At 37.0% G+C, this 15,134-nt stretch overlaps 1 protein-coding gene across 1 annotated transcript in view; it reads left to right on the plus strand.

Moving 5' to 3' along the window:
* Window positions 1-10,703, plus strand: part of AHR (aryl hydrocarbon receptor) — a 50,726-nt gene extending 40,023 nt beyond the window's left edge. The window contains exons 10-11 of the mRNA XM_004743389.3: window positions 4,783-6,025; window positions 8,590-10,703. Of these exons, the coding sequence (XP_004743446.1) occupies window positions 4,783-6,025; window positions 8,590-8,736 (1,390 nt within the window). The 3' untranslated portion in view covers window positions 8,737-10,703. The remainder of the gene's footprint in view (window positions 1-4,782; window positions 6,026-8,589) is intronic.
* The last annotated feature ends 4,431 nt before the right edge of the window (window positions 10,704-15,134 follow it).

The raw sequence follows: 15,134 nt of genomic DNA on the forward strand, positions 1-15,134 counted from the left end.
TATACGTTGGGGATTTTCTAGTCTTTTTGTTACTAAATTTTAGGCCAATTTCACTGAAGTTAGACAACATTCTCTGATTTCATTTCCTTGAATTCTGTGGTAGCTTATTTATGATCTAACATATGGTCATTGTTGGTAAAAATCCCATGTGCTTTCATTAAGAATGTATGTTCTGTTGCATGTATGGTGTTCTTCATATGTCAGTGGTCTAGTTTGTGCTGTTCATATTTTTATTATTTGAGTTTTGTATTTGCTTGTTCTGTTAGTTATTAAGTAGTTATTTGTTGCATTATCTCATTACTAATGAGGCAGGACGTCTTTTTATCTCTTTCTAGGGCATTTTCCTTCCATGAATTTTCAGTTCCAGTCATTTGCCTGTTTTGTACTGGTTTGTTTGGCTCTCTCTTGGATGTCATTGGAGCTGTTTACTTAATAATATGGATATTAAATTGTGTATATTTATACATACACTATAGTATAAATATATGAAATTATAAATATGACATATTTTCTCCATGCATTGAACTTGATTTATGAATTCTTTTGCTATGCAAGATTTTTAATTTTTAGGTCAATTATACCACTGTTTTCCTTTAGAGAGCCTACTAAGTTTTTTACTTAGATATGACTCTGCCCTCTCAGATTTCTAAAAATTTAAGTATAATTAACATGCAATGTTAGGTTAGTTTCAGGTGTACAACATAGTGATTCAACAATGTTATACACTGTGCAATTCTCACTGTAAGTGTACTTACCACCTGACAGCATATAAAGTTATTACAGTATTATTGACCGTATTCCCCATGTTGTACTTTTCATCCCCATGATTTATTATACCTGGGAGTTTATACCTCTTAATCCCATTCATCTGTTTCACCCATCCTCCTACCTCTTTCCTTCTGACAACGACCAGTTTATTCTCTGTATTTGAGACTGTATGTGTCTGTATGTGTTAATTTTGTTTTCTAGACTCCACATAAGTGAAATCATGTATTTATCTTTCTCTGGCTTATTTCATTTAGCATAATTTCCTCTAGGTCCACCCATGTTTTCACAAATGGCAAGATTTCATTCTTTTTTAAGGCCGAGCTTTTTTAAGAAGATACCATATCTTCTGTGTCCTTTCATGTAGTGATGCACACTAGGTTGCTTCCATAATTCAGTTATGATCAATAATCCCGCAGCAAACATAGGGGTGCATTTATCTTTTCAAATTAGTGTTTTCATTTTCTTTCGGTAAATACCCAGCAGTGGAATTACTGAAGTGTATGGTATTTCTGTTTTTAATTTTTTGAGGAACCTCCACACTGTTTTTCCACAGTGGCTGTACCAATTTACAGTCCCATCAACAGTACACAAGGGTTCCCTTTTCTCCACATCGTCAACACTTGTTACTTCTGGTATTGCTGATTTTAGCCATTCTGACAGATTTGAGGTGATACAGCATGGTAGTTTTGATTTGCATCTCCCTGATGATGTTATGCTGATAATCTTTTCATGTGTCTGTTAGCCATCTGTAGGTTTTCCTTAGAAAAATGTCTCTTCACCTCCTCTTTTTAATTAGATTGTTTTTGATGCTGAGTTGCACAAATTCTTTATGTATTTTGGATATTAACTCCTTATTGGATATATCATTTGTAGGTATTGTCTCAAATTCAGTAGGCTGCCTTTTCCTTTTGTTGGTGGTTTTCTTCACTGTGCACAAGGTTTTTTTGTTTTGTTTTGTTTTGTTTTGGTATAGTCCAAATTGTTAATTTTTGCTTTTGTTTTCTAATTTCTTCTACTAGCCTCTTATAATCATATGTATTTTTCTATTGCCTGCAGTTACTTTTATTTCTGTAATGTCTGCTGTTTATTTCTGATTTGGTTTTGTTTTGTTTTTTTCTTGTTCCTGGCTAAACGCTTATCAATTTTATCTTTTCAGAGAACCAGCTCTTGGTTTCAATAATCCTTTTTATTATTTTTATAATCTCTATTTCATTTATGTCTCCTCTGATCTTTATTAATTTCCTTCCTTCTACTAACTTGGGTTTCATCTTTTCTTTTTCTAGTTGCTTTAAGTGAAAGGTTTTCTTGAACTAGGCCTATATTGGCATAATCTTCTTAGAACTATTTTGCTATGTCCCACCATTGTGTTTCCATTTTCATTTGTCTGTAGATAATTTCCTTTTTCCTTTTGTTTTCTTGGTTGACCCACTGGTTGTTTAATAGAATGGTGTTTAGCCTCCATGTGTTTGTGATTTTTCTAGTCTTTTCCCTTATAACTGATTTCTAGATTCGTAAAAACAATATGCTTGGTTTCTGTCTTAAATTTATTGAGTCTCCTTTGTGACCTAACATGAACTTGGAGAAAGTTTCATGTGTGTGTTTTGCTTCTTTTGGATGGAATGCTGTGTGTATACAAGAAGTACATCTGTCTAAGGTGTCATACAAAGCCAGAGTTTCCTCATTGATTTTTCTGCCCTAATGATCTATCCATTGATGTAAGTACAGTGCTAAAGCCCCACTGCTATTTTATTATTACAATTTCTTCTTTTAGGTTTATTAATGTTTACTTTATATATTTTAGTGCTCTTGTGCTAGGTACATAGATGATTAGTTATTGTATCTTTTCTTTAGATTGGTCCCTTTATCATTATATAATGCCCTTATGTCTTGCTCTAGTCTTTGTTTTAAAATCTATTTTGTCTGATAAGTATTGTTACCCATCCCCCCTTTTTCCCTTTCATTTGCATGGGGTATTTTTTTTTTTCCATCCCTTCACTTTTAGTCTGACTTTGCGTTTAGGTCTGAAGCTAATCTCTTGTGGGCAGCATATTAAAGGATTTTTTTTTTAATCCCTTCATTCACCAATCTTTTGAATGGAGCATTTAGGCCATTCTGTAATCAATAGAGATGTACTTATTGCCATTTGTTCATTTTTTTTCTTATTGTTTCTGTAGTTGTGCTCTCTTCCTTATTTTCTTGCTCTCTTCCCTTGTGATTGATACCTTTTTTTAGTGTTACACTTGGATTCCTTTCTCTTTTCTCGTGTGTATGTATCTAATATACATTTTTAGTTTGTGGGGACCTTCAGATTCACATATAACACCCCAAGTATATCCCAGTCTATATGAAGTTGGAACATGTCATATAAGCACTGTTTGTACTACCCCTCCCATTCTTCCATCTTTTGCAATTCCCAATTTTATAGATAATTGATTTTACCACTTTTGTCTTTTAACAATCATAAGGTTAAATCAATAATTTACAAATGATTGATTGATCAACCTCTACTATAGGTTTCTCAGTGAAATTTTTTCCTTGCAAAATTGTCTTCTGTTATGCTTTATTCTTTTTTGCTTAAAGCACTCCCTTTCACATTTTCTTGTAAGACTTGCTTAGTCATGATGAATTCTCTTTTGTTTGGGAAATTCTTCCTCTCTTCTTCAATTATGAGTGATAACCTTGTTGGGTATTCTTGCTTATAGGTTTTTTTTCTTTTTAGCATTTTGAATATCCCATGATGCTCCCTTCTGCAAAATTTGTGCTGAAAAAGCGACTGACAGCCTTTATGGGGTTTCCTTTGTATATAAGTAGCTGCTGCTACTCTTGCTGCTTTTAACTTTGATAGGGCTTGGTGTGGAGCTCCTTGGGCTTATTGTTTTTGAGACTGTCCTTGATGCTGTTTCCTTTTCCAGCTTAAGGAATTTTTCAGCTATTATTTCTTTACATATGTTCTCTGCCCCTTTCCTCTTTCTCTTCTACTGGGATCCCTATACTGTGAACATTTGTGTGCTTGATGTGGTCACAGAATGCCCTTAACTCATCTTCTTTTTCTTTTTGCTGTTCGACTTGGGTGCTTTCCATTGCCCTGTCTTCCAGGCCAGTGATCTATTCTTTTGCATCTCCTACTGTGTTGCTGATCTCGTCTATTTTTCATTTTAGTTATTGTAGTCTACTCTTATCTCTTTGTTGAACTTCTCACTGAGTTCGTCCATTCTCCCAATCACCTTGAAGTCTTTAGCAGACTATTTAGTTTGTTACTGCTTTTGCCCTACTCTTTTTTTATTTTTATTTTTTTTAAAGATTTTATTTATTTATTTGACAGAGAGAGATCACAGTAGGAGAGAAGAAGGGAAGAGATCACAGAGAGAGAGGAAGGGAAGCAGGCCCCCTGCTGAGCAGAGAGCCCGATGTAGGACTCGATCCCAGGACCCTGAGATCATGACCTGAGCCGAAGGCAGCGGCTTAACCCACTGAGCCACCCAGGCGCCCTTGCCCTACTCTTTTATTTGGAGCATATTCCTCTGCTTTCTCATTTTTGACTTTCTAATTAGGTAAAACAGCTCCTCTCCCAGTCATGGAGTAACCTGTAGGAACCTCTCCAGTGTAGATTGCAGGTCTCTGGCACCTTCCATGGAGTGACTGCTGCTGTAGTGGGCACAGAATCCTGGGTTGCTCTGTACAGGGGGCATGCTGGCCAGGATGGTTAATTCTTAGTTTGTTTTTATATTTGGATCTTTATTCCATTCAATTAATTTTTTTCTGCAGGATGTCAGGGACGAACACTTGAGTGTGGAAATAATGACTGTACTAAGTTTTGGGGCAAATTCTAAATCACTTCAATTTGTCGAAAAAGTTTTATAACACTGGTCATTAGGAAAAATATATGTCAATATTAAGTTCATGCTCCCTACTAGCAAACTCATTAGAGTGGGTTTTGCTTGCTGTTTTTCTTTTAAATTTTTTATGTTAAAAACTCTTCCTAATATATACCAATTTCTTTATACCCAATTTTAGAGAGGAAGAAGGAACAGAACATTTACGAAAGCGAAATACGAAGTTCCCTTTTATGTTTACTACTGGAGAAGCTGTGTTATATGAGATAACCAGCGCTTTCCCTCCTATGATGGATCCCTTACCAATAAGGACTAAAAATGGTACAAGTGGCAGAGATTCTGCTACCAAATCAACTCTCAGTAAGGATTCTCTCAATCCCAGTTCCCTCCTGGCTGCCATCATGCAACAGGATGAGTCCATTTATCTCTATCCTGCCTCAAGTAGCACACCATTTGAACGAAATCTTTTTAATGAACCTGTGAACATATGCAGTAATTGGCAAGACACTGTCACACCAATGGGAAGGGATAGTATCCTGAAACATGAGGAAATAGGTCATTCTCAAGAAATGAACCCAACACTCTCTGGAGGTCAGTCAGGGCTCTTTCCAGACAACAGAAATAGTGACTTGTACAGCATTATGAAACAGCTAGGCATTGATTTTGAAGATATCAAACACATGCAACAGAATGAGGAATTTTTCAGAAGTGACTTGTCGGTTGAGGATGACTTCAGAGATATAGACCTAACAGATGAAATCCTGACATATGTCCAGGATTCTTTAAATAAGCCTACCTTTGGGTGCTCGGATTACCAGCAGCAGCAGTCCGGGGCACTGAACTCGAGCTGTATGGTACAAGAGCACCTGCGGCTGGAACAGCAGCAGCAGCTCCAGCCCCACCAAAGCCACAGAGCAGTGGAGCAGCAGCAGCAACTCTGTCAGAAAATGAAGCACATGCAAGTGAACAGCATGTTTACCCAATGGAGCTCTAACCCGCCCGTACCTTTGAGTTGTCCTCAGCAAGATCTACAACAGTACAATGTCTTTCCGGACTTAACTGGGACCAGTCACGAGTTTCCCTACAAACCAGAGATCGATCCTGGGCCATACACACAGAACTTGATTCCCTGTCATCAGTCTGTGTTACCACAGCATTCCAAGGGGACACAGTTAGACTTCCCCATAGGGAACTTTGACCCATCCCCATACCCTACTACTAATTTAGAAGATCTTGTCACATGTTTACAAGTTCCTGAAAATCAAACACATGGACTAAATCCAGAGTCAACCGTAGTAAGTCCTAGGTCCTGTTATGCCGGGGCCATGTCCATGTACCAGTGCCAGCCAGAACCGCAGCCCAGCCATGGGGCTCACATGCCGTACAACCCAGCAATGCCGGCTCCACAGGCATTTTTAAACAAGGTAAGGGTTTTAGCAGATTCTGAATAAACTCTTTCTGGGATTCTTCTCACATTAGAAATACATATGAGTTATAAACTTTTTATGTCTGTGACTACTTTTTTATAAGCCAGGACTTTTCCAGTATTGCTATGTTACTAATACTAATAGATTTTTTTAAACCCAAATTGTAAAGGAAAAACAAGTCAAGGGCTAAGGCAACATGAATGTGTCCATAAGTTACCAGGTGAAGTTAGTGAGAAGTTTTTGTTTAGGATCCTTGTGTTTCTCTTTCTTCTTTTTAACTATATGTCCTTTAAAAATTCAGAGTTCAAATATATATTTGCATTTTTTAAAGTAATTTCTTTAGGGGCACCTGGGTGACTCCGCTCTTGATCTTGACTCAGATCATGATCTCAGGGTCACGAGATTGAGCCCGGAGTTACACTCCATACTGGGTGTACGCGTGCTTAAGATGCTTTCTCTCCCTCTGCCCCTCCCCACCCCCTTACACTCATACCCTCTCTCAAAAAAAAAAAAAAAAAATTTTAAGCTCAATCTTTTTAAATGGGCTATCATCAGTGTAGTTGTGCTTTCTTCAAATGCTTTTGTCCTTGCTGATCCCGGAATTCAGTGCTCATTTCCTCAGTATTCTCTGGCAGTATGCTCATGTCATCTGCCAGACCCTCGGTTTATCCTTTAAGATGCAATGTTTTCTTCTGACATTTTTTAAAAAAGCTTAACTCATTGGTTTTCTCTTATGTGGTCAAACTTGAAACTGTATTTTCATTTTATTTTTTAAATTTTTACTTATTTTTTTTAAGTAAACTCTATACTCAACCTGGGGCTTGAACTCAAACAACCCCAAGATCAAGAGTTACATACTCCACTGAGCCACCCAGACACCCCTGTATTTTTTTCAAAGTGTCATTAAACTCTACCAGCAATCACACTTTAAATTTAAAAGTAATCACTTAAAAAAAAAGTTAACAATGATGATAGCTGCTCCCTATGGCTCCCTGGGAATGTAGGTTTACATTCATGCTTTTCCGTTAGAAAATATTTAGTTCATTTTAAAGTTTAATTAAGTAGGCTTCTGAAGAAAATCCTGTTCCAAATTCACTGGTCTCTATTTACTATGTATTAAAGTTATAGATTAGCAACAAAGATTCAAGTTCATATTTGTAATCATTTTTTTATGACATCTTTCAGACATTTGGTCTGTAGATGAGCTTTGTAGTAGGAAACAGCAGTGGAAGTTTTCCCTTTGATATATGTCCAGTATATCCTCCTTCCCAACATCCTTCAATTACCTCAAAATTTAGTTTTTGGTTACAGTCTACCTCACAACCTTGCTGTGATGTGGCATAGGTGGGTAACTGGAGTAAACTGTTGACAACCTGATCATTGAGTTTAATTTTTTAGTTAATCATAGTTTAAAATTTCATTACCACGGGTTCTTCATTTTCTCCCTCTACTTTCTATTACTTCTTGATGAATAGTAAGATAATAGGAAATCTCTGGACCTGTAGAAAGTTTTAAACTTCCCTATGTTGTTCACATTATGTTTCTACTGGACAGCACTTCTTATGACAACAATTTAAAGAGAATTGCTGACATGCATCATGTTATGACTGATAAGTGTCATTCATTCAAAGCTTACCATTCTCTGAACAGTAGTGGCTTCCATTTGAAGACGCCACATGGCTACCATTCATTGAAGACCTAGACAATGGGACTTTTACTGTATATTTAATATATGTTCTGGAGGACATTTTAAGTCTAATGTTAACATCAAGCCTAATGTTACATAGGCTTTATCTGAAGCAACTGAAGGTACGATTTCAACCTATTTGAAAGTTTCCACAACTTTCATGATGTTCTAGAATACAAAGGTTCTAGAATCTATATAGCCCTGCTGAACTCTCCCCCAAGAGCATTACAGACTAATTAGACTAATTTTATTGTAAGAGGATGAGAGCGCAAATTTTATTTGGTAACTTAATCTGTAATTAGGACCATTTTAATAGTACTTGTTAAAAGCATGTAACAAAAAATTGGTTTCAGAAATCCTACCCCTTTCTATAGTATTTTAAGAATATTAAGACATCTCCATCAGAGCTGACCTCTTAACGGGAAAGTCCTAGTTCCTTAATTTTGAATGCAGTTCATTTATTGGTACCCAGAACTTGACTATGTTGAAAGCTGGGTAAAGCAAACCTATTTATATCAGAAAAATATAACTGTGAGTCATAACTGGTATTCTCTGATCCATCAGTTCCTATCCAAACCAAAGTCAGTTTGTTCATCAAATAGTCTTCTAATGTATGGAATGCCACATCTGCGCTGAGACCAGTGTATCACACATCTGTACCATCTAATGGAGAAGCCAAAGGTTATAAATGTAACACATAGTATGGGCTCGGTTGGTCTTCACTGAATGACTTAAAATGTAGCAACGGTAAAGAATTTGAAGTTTAACTATGCAAGGCAATTATTTTAAAAATGCATTTCACTGTACCATTTAGTAGCTTAAGATGCTTTAAAGATCTAGTCTAATTGATTGTACTGCTATTTTTGTTTTACAGTTTCAGAATGGAGGAGTTTTAAGTGAAACCTACCCAGCTGAATTAAGTAATATGAACAACACTCAGACTCCCACACATCTTCAGCCCCTTCATCACCCATCACAAGCCAGACCTTTCCCTGATTTGACATCCAGTGGATTCCTGTAATTGCAAGTCCATTTTAAGCACCTTGGTTTTTGGAGGAGTTTGCAGAAGATTACAGAATAATAAAACTGTCAGAGTTGGTCATCAGCAAGTTTACATGGAGGCATTGTTGTGTGTTGTTCATGCTCTTTCTCCAAATCAACCTTCAATGTTTTTAAGAGTTAAAAAAAATTATCGAAAATACATATCCTATAGTCATTAAAATAGAAAGTGTGCTGCCACAGAGGCTGAGATTCCATCTCTATGTCACGTGGTTCGGAGTACCAGAGAATATATAAAACTTACATAGGGGAACTTGAGGACACTCTTTAAAAAGTATTTCATCTTTTTCTCCTGACAAATTTCTGAGTTTTCAACTTCTAAGTTGTCAATACACCAAATACAAAATTAAACTCTTTCCTTTTATCTTTAATATCTGAGATACAAGCCGAAGCTAAAGTAAGTGGTTTGGTGCTGTTATAAAAGATAATCTCAGTGCTTCCCTCCTTCATTGTTAATGTAAGTGCCTCACAGTTTTTTATACCTGTAACACTGTAGGATGTATATTTGATAGAAAATATACTTTTTTAAATAACATTCTGCACACAAATATTATTTGTATTTCTTAAATTCAGTCATTTTTATTATTCCAAGCATGTTTTAACTGCACTACTCACCCACTTTCTTCAGGAAAAGGGCAAATAATGATTAAAAAGGTATTTATTTTATAATCTAGCTGCTTCTAGACTCTAAAGGTTGCTCTGTGCCTTATGTTGAAAAATTTTGGAAGTCAAATGTGTTTCCGAATTATAAACATTAAGACCGCAGCACTAAAATTTCAGCAGTGTTTTCAGATGAAAGAGATATACTACCGTTTACCTTTACTCAAATCTCCATGATCATTGAATGTTGCAATGTGGAAAATCTGCTTGAATGCAACGGTGTTTATTAACTTGCAATGGGGAGAGGTAGCTTTATTTCTAGCTCTTTAATTAATCCCCATTTCAATGTGTATAAATTCTTTAAAAACTATTTTAGATCTAGAATGAGCTTTAAAGTATAGTATATTGACTTTATAAATTTCACTTCTTAGTACAGTGGAAACTGTTTTTCTCATATTTGAGGAGTGTTAAGATTGAATATAGCAATGTTTGATGCAAAGTATTGTTATGAGTGAAATGAATGGTGCATTTATAGTTTATAATGAACAAAGTTATTTGTAAAATATTTTCAGTCATTCATTTAAAAAGTCTATACCATATATATGTACCTAATTTGGGTCTTACATATTTTCATTATCTAAAACATTTCATAATTTGTTCTCAGCATGAGGTATCATTAAAGATTTAGACCAGGGTCTGCATTAATATTCCATATTTTTTTTTACATTTAAGCCTTTCATTAAGAGTCTTCATGTAACCATTTCTGTTAGTCTTTTCCACATGTTATTGGTTGAATTATTTAGCAGAAAAATAGGATTTTAAATTGTGAATAGAATAACAGTTATGCACTTATACAGTTAAAAAATTTAAAGCAATAGTGTATATTTTTATCATATAAAATGACTAAAATGTATCTAATAAAATCACATTAAACCAAGTACACTTTTGTCTATATTGCTAAGTGCCAAACAAAGGATGCTCTGTGTGTACCCGCTCTAACGAGGGATTTGTTTCTATATGATGTGCACTTCGGAGGATATGGATGTGTCTAACTTGAATTTCTCCAATACCAGGTTGTTCTTACAGTATCTCAAGATTTGTCAGTGTTCCAGTGTATTAGGAAGCTTTCAATCATTACCATGCACCAACTCCTTTCTCAGTATTACCAAGTTCTATGTAGATGTTTTCACAACTTTTCTCTTTTCTTCAAAATGTTACTGCTTACCTATGCCATGCATACGTTTTTGTTTAAAATATGATTTATAACATCCTTATTAAACAAAATTGTATACAATAATATATGGTAATAAAATAATCACTAAGTATAAATAATATGCTTTAATGTAAATTCTTTCTGGTCCATATAGAGGAAATGAGCATGTTTAGTTAGAGTATTCTAACTATGTTAGCTGAAAGCAATCTACACTATTTAAGGATACATTAAACAATAATTTATAAACTTACTAGTTTCTGCCCCCGGATATTTTAGCCTTCACCTGAATTTATATTTTTTATAAATCACTCTTCAAATAACTTCATAGATTAAATAAAGTACTTCTGAAATAGAATGTTCTTTTAAATCTTGTATTAGTGTTATGGATATAGTGATAGCTCAGATTAAATTTTAAAATTCCATTTTCATATTTCAGGAATATTTGACAGATTTTTAAAACAACTTGTCATGTGCTTAAGTATGGATCAAGCCTATATATATCCTCTAACAGACACAAATGATACAGTAAGACTTCGGCATTAAATTCCTGACTGTTAAAACATTCACCAAAAGTTCTGCAGTTAGAATTACTTGAAGAAAAAAGCATGAGAAAATGAAGTTTTCATTCTAACATTTTTTTACGTTAGTCTTATGTTCAGCCTTTCTAATTATTAGGTTCATGTATCAAGATGTTGACAGAAATCCCTAACAAGTTAGTACCATACTTAATTGTGAACATTTTAGAAAGACTGAGTCTTTTAGCTAAGGGTGACATAAAATAATGACTTTTAACCATCTGACTTGAGAACATTCAGTACAAATCCAGATAATCGTATTTCTCATCTTCGCTTTCACTCACCTCACTTCCATTAGCAGGAATGACTTCAGCTTGCCTCCTTTCTCCAAGCCTACCACACACTGACCCGGCAGTTAGCTACTCACAGGACTGGGTAGATACACCTCACTGATTCTTCCCCCAGTGCCTGCAGATGACCTTGCTGGCAGTTTTACTAATAAAATTGCAATCACCAAAACTACTCACACATCCCCAGGGTGCCTGCCACTTCAGCTCAATCTTCTCACTGTCCTTGATCTCTGAGGCTTATCTCTGGTATGTGAGGAGAGGCTCCCCTAACTCCAAGGTGAATACCCTTCCTTTCCAAGCCTTGCGCACAGAGCATCTACATTTCCCCGTCCAGTCTTGGCTCTCCCTCTCTATAAACTCCCCTGGGTGCAGGTTCTCCCTATGTCCTGGAAATAACTCACTTGACCCTGCCACGTTTTCTTACTAAATTATTTTCTTCTTTTCTCTAAAACAATTTTTGATCTCCTGAAATTTAGTTATATTCTCCACCCTTCTTTTATACTGCCTTGTGGAAATTCACTTCTTTCCCTCCTTGTTGTAAGCTGATTTGCTGTGGCCCAGCAGCCAAATTGAACCCTCAGTGAACTTTTTTCCTTCCTTAGTTTCTGTGATACTTAGTTTCCCCAACCTCCTATCCTTTCTTTTTTGTGCTACTTTCCCCCCTTCCCATCTGGCAACAGGCTTACTTCTGACCATTTGTGATTTTGTTTCTCTCTATACGGTACCTTTGGAAACACATGTATTCTGCAACTCCTCCCTTTATGAATTGCTTCCATATCTGTTATTCCACGTCTAAAAAAGGGGGTGAGCTATAAGACACCTCATAACTGACTGACATTTGTGGAACATCCTTTTCCTCTGAAAATGTAGCAAAGCTAAGCACACAGACCCTGGAGTCACATTCCTGGCCTTCCACATGTATGATATGAATTGTTGGGAATATTTGTTACTGAGTCAGAGTTTCTACAAAATAAGGGTAATACCTGCCTCCCTGAATTGTTGGAGGATTCAATCAATAATTCGTGTAAAAATATTTAGTTCCCAATGGCAAAAACTGGAACAATTTGACCAACAAATAATTGCATTGGATTAAAACCTAAAGAATAAATATCCAGGAGTCCATCCTCCTATATATAAGTGATTAAATAAATAAGTGAGCAAGAAGGGGTAAATCTTCCTGAAGAAGCCCGAATATTTGTAGATACGATACTTTCCAATCAATGAAGATTAATACCTCCTCCTCCTGGGTAGGGGCTAAACTCAAGAACTTGCTTCCCAAGAACAAGGGTAGAAAAAGGGGGTGACATGATGAGTTTATAGAAATCTGGCAAGCACTGCTTAATGATGGAGGTTGGCATCACCAATGGTTGAGTCATTGTAGCCTCTCTAAAGGACGCTGGGACACACACACTTCCTCTCTATGATAGCTTCAGAAACACATAATCCCAGTCTAATTGTGAGAGAATATCAGGCAAAACACAAACAGAGACATCCCACAAGAACTCCTTGGAGTTTTCTTTTAAATGTGAAGGTCAATGAAAGCAGAGATGGAGACACTATCACAGACCAGAGGAGAGGAAGTAGGCATGGTGACCTAATACAGTATGGTGTCTGGGACTGCATCCTGCCACAGCCAAAGGACACAGCTGCAAACAAGTTGGGATCCAACTGCACAAAGAAGGCAACAACCACCGAAATCCCAATAAAGCTTGACAGTGGTATGCGACTATGAACGAATCTCCTAGTTTCACCCACGTCCCATGGCTGTGGGAGACATTAGTGTTAGAGGAACCTGAATGAAGGGCATATAGGAATTCCAGATTTTTGCATCTCTAATGTAGATCTAAAATTATGCCAAAAGAGTTGATCTAAAAATCATTTTCCTATTTAAAATAAACCACATCGTTTTTTGATTGCCACATAGTAAGTCCTCAATCAATAACTACCTGCCATTCCTCTTTCCCTGTGATAGTCAATCTCTTCTCAGTCAGAGGTTAAATCTTGCCCATGACATCAATCCTTCTCATTCTGTTTCTCTGATGCTTTGCTGACTATCTTGGTTTTTAGTCTCCAGTGTTCCTTTCCACGTTTACCTCCTGACATCATCCTTACCAATGATCCTCCTAGCCTTATTCCTGAAACTTCCACACATCAAATACCATAGTCTCCTTTTCCATGCCAGGCGAGGACAGCCACAAATCAGACTTGCAACATTTGTGAATGCCTCATCTCCGCGAACTTGAAATTTCAGTTTTTAATCACTATCTTCTCTTCTTTCCCAATCCTGTCTTCTTTGATTACCTCGCCCTTCTGTCTCTAGTGATCTCCAGTCCCCAGAGGGCACATTATTCTTTTTCAGTCCATCAGCCTGGACCTCGCTATCAGGAGTTCAGCAAAACTACCACTTGTCTCCTGGAATGGCTCACTTCCTTATGGGTAATGGCCCCTCCAATCCATAGTCCTCGACATAATACCTTCTTTTCCTCGAAAGCTGGAAAAAGTGACAACGCGGAAGGGCCTCACCACAAACTCTAACCATGCTTATGGCAGAGACTGACAGTTACCAACACTGATAGCATTTCCCCTGCCTTCTTAGTCGGAGAACCCCAGCTTTATTTGGATCACACTGAGGGAAAGGGACTACATTTTCCAGCCTCCTTTATAGAGAGGTTAGCTAATGTGAGTTTTGGCCAAAAACAGGAAAGCAGCATGTGTGGGATACTTCCAGAAAGTCTGCTTAAAGAGACCTAATGTGGCAACAAGGAGCCTCCATTGCCTTTTTCCTTTCCTCTGCTAGCCTGCGCATGGCATGTGACAAAGACAAGAGCAAGCAGCTCTCTTGAACTGGGGAAAGAGAAGTGGGAAACTGGAAAGGTAAAACAAAACTAGGATGAGCCAGGGCTCCTCAAGGTTTGGAGCCACAAAACCACCCCCTGTCTGCCTACCTCTGGACTCCCTCCCTCCTCTTCTTTCCCCCTCTCTCTCTTCCTTTCTTCCCTTTCCTTTTTTTTTTTTTTTCTTTCTTTCTAGAGAGCACATGTGCTTGGGAGGGGGGAGTGGAGCAGAAGGAAAGAGAGAGAGAGAGAGAAAGAATCTTAAGCAAGCTCCACGCTGAGTGTAGACACGGGGGTCGATCTCACAACCCTGAGACTATGACCTGAGCAGAAATCAAGAGTTGGACATTCAACTGAATGAGCCACCCAGGCGCCCCCAGACCTCTTTTACAATAAAGATAAATAGACTTCTAACACAGTTAACTCATCTTTCTAATATCTACCCCACCCCCCACTCAATAGCATCCCCATTTTCTCTCTCGCTACCATGACAATATCTCTAAATTGACTGAAAATAGTCTGATTCAAACTTCAGTTTTCCACTCTTTGACTTTTACAGTTCTTTCAACCATCCTCTCAGATTTCCCTTATTCCATTTCTTCACATCTTCAGGGCACTGGCTTCTTCAGCATACAAGCATAACCCGTTCTCTCCTAAGAAAAAGAAATCGAACTACTCTCATTCTCTTGTTTTGTGTTCATTACCTTATATCTGAATAGAGCAGCTAGCTCAGACTCATTTGCTTTACTTCATCACAGACCTCTTATGAAATCTTCACACTCCAAATTTCATGATTCCCAATTTTATGTGTACAAATGTGCTATGGAGTCACAAAGTTTATCATCCTC

The sequence above is a fragment of the Mustela putorius genome, unplaced genomic scaffold, assembly GCF_011764305.1.
Source record: "Mustela putorius furo isolate JIRA1106 unplaced genomic scaffold, ASM1176430v1.1 tig00003845_pilon_pilon_pilon, whole genome shotgun sequence".
Taxonomy (NCBI): domain Eukaryota; kingdom Metazoa; phylum Chordata; class Mammalia; order Carnivora; family Mustelidae; genus Mustela; species Mustela putorius.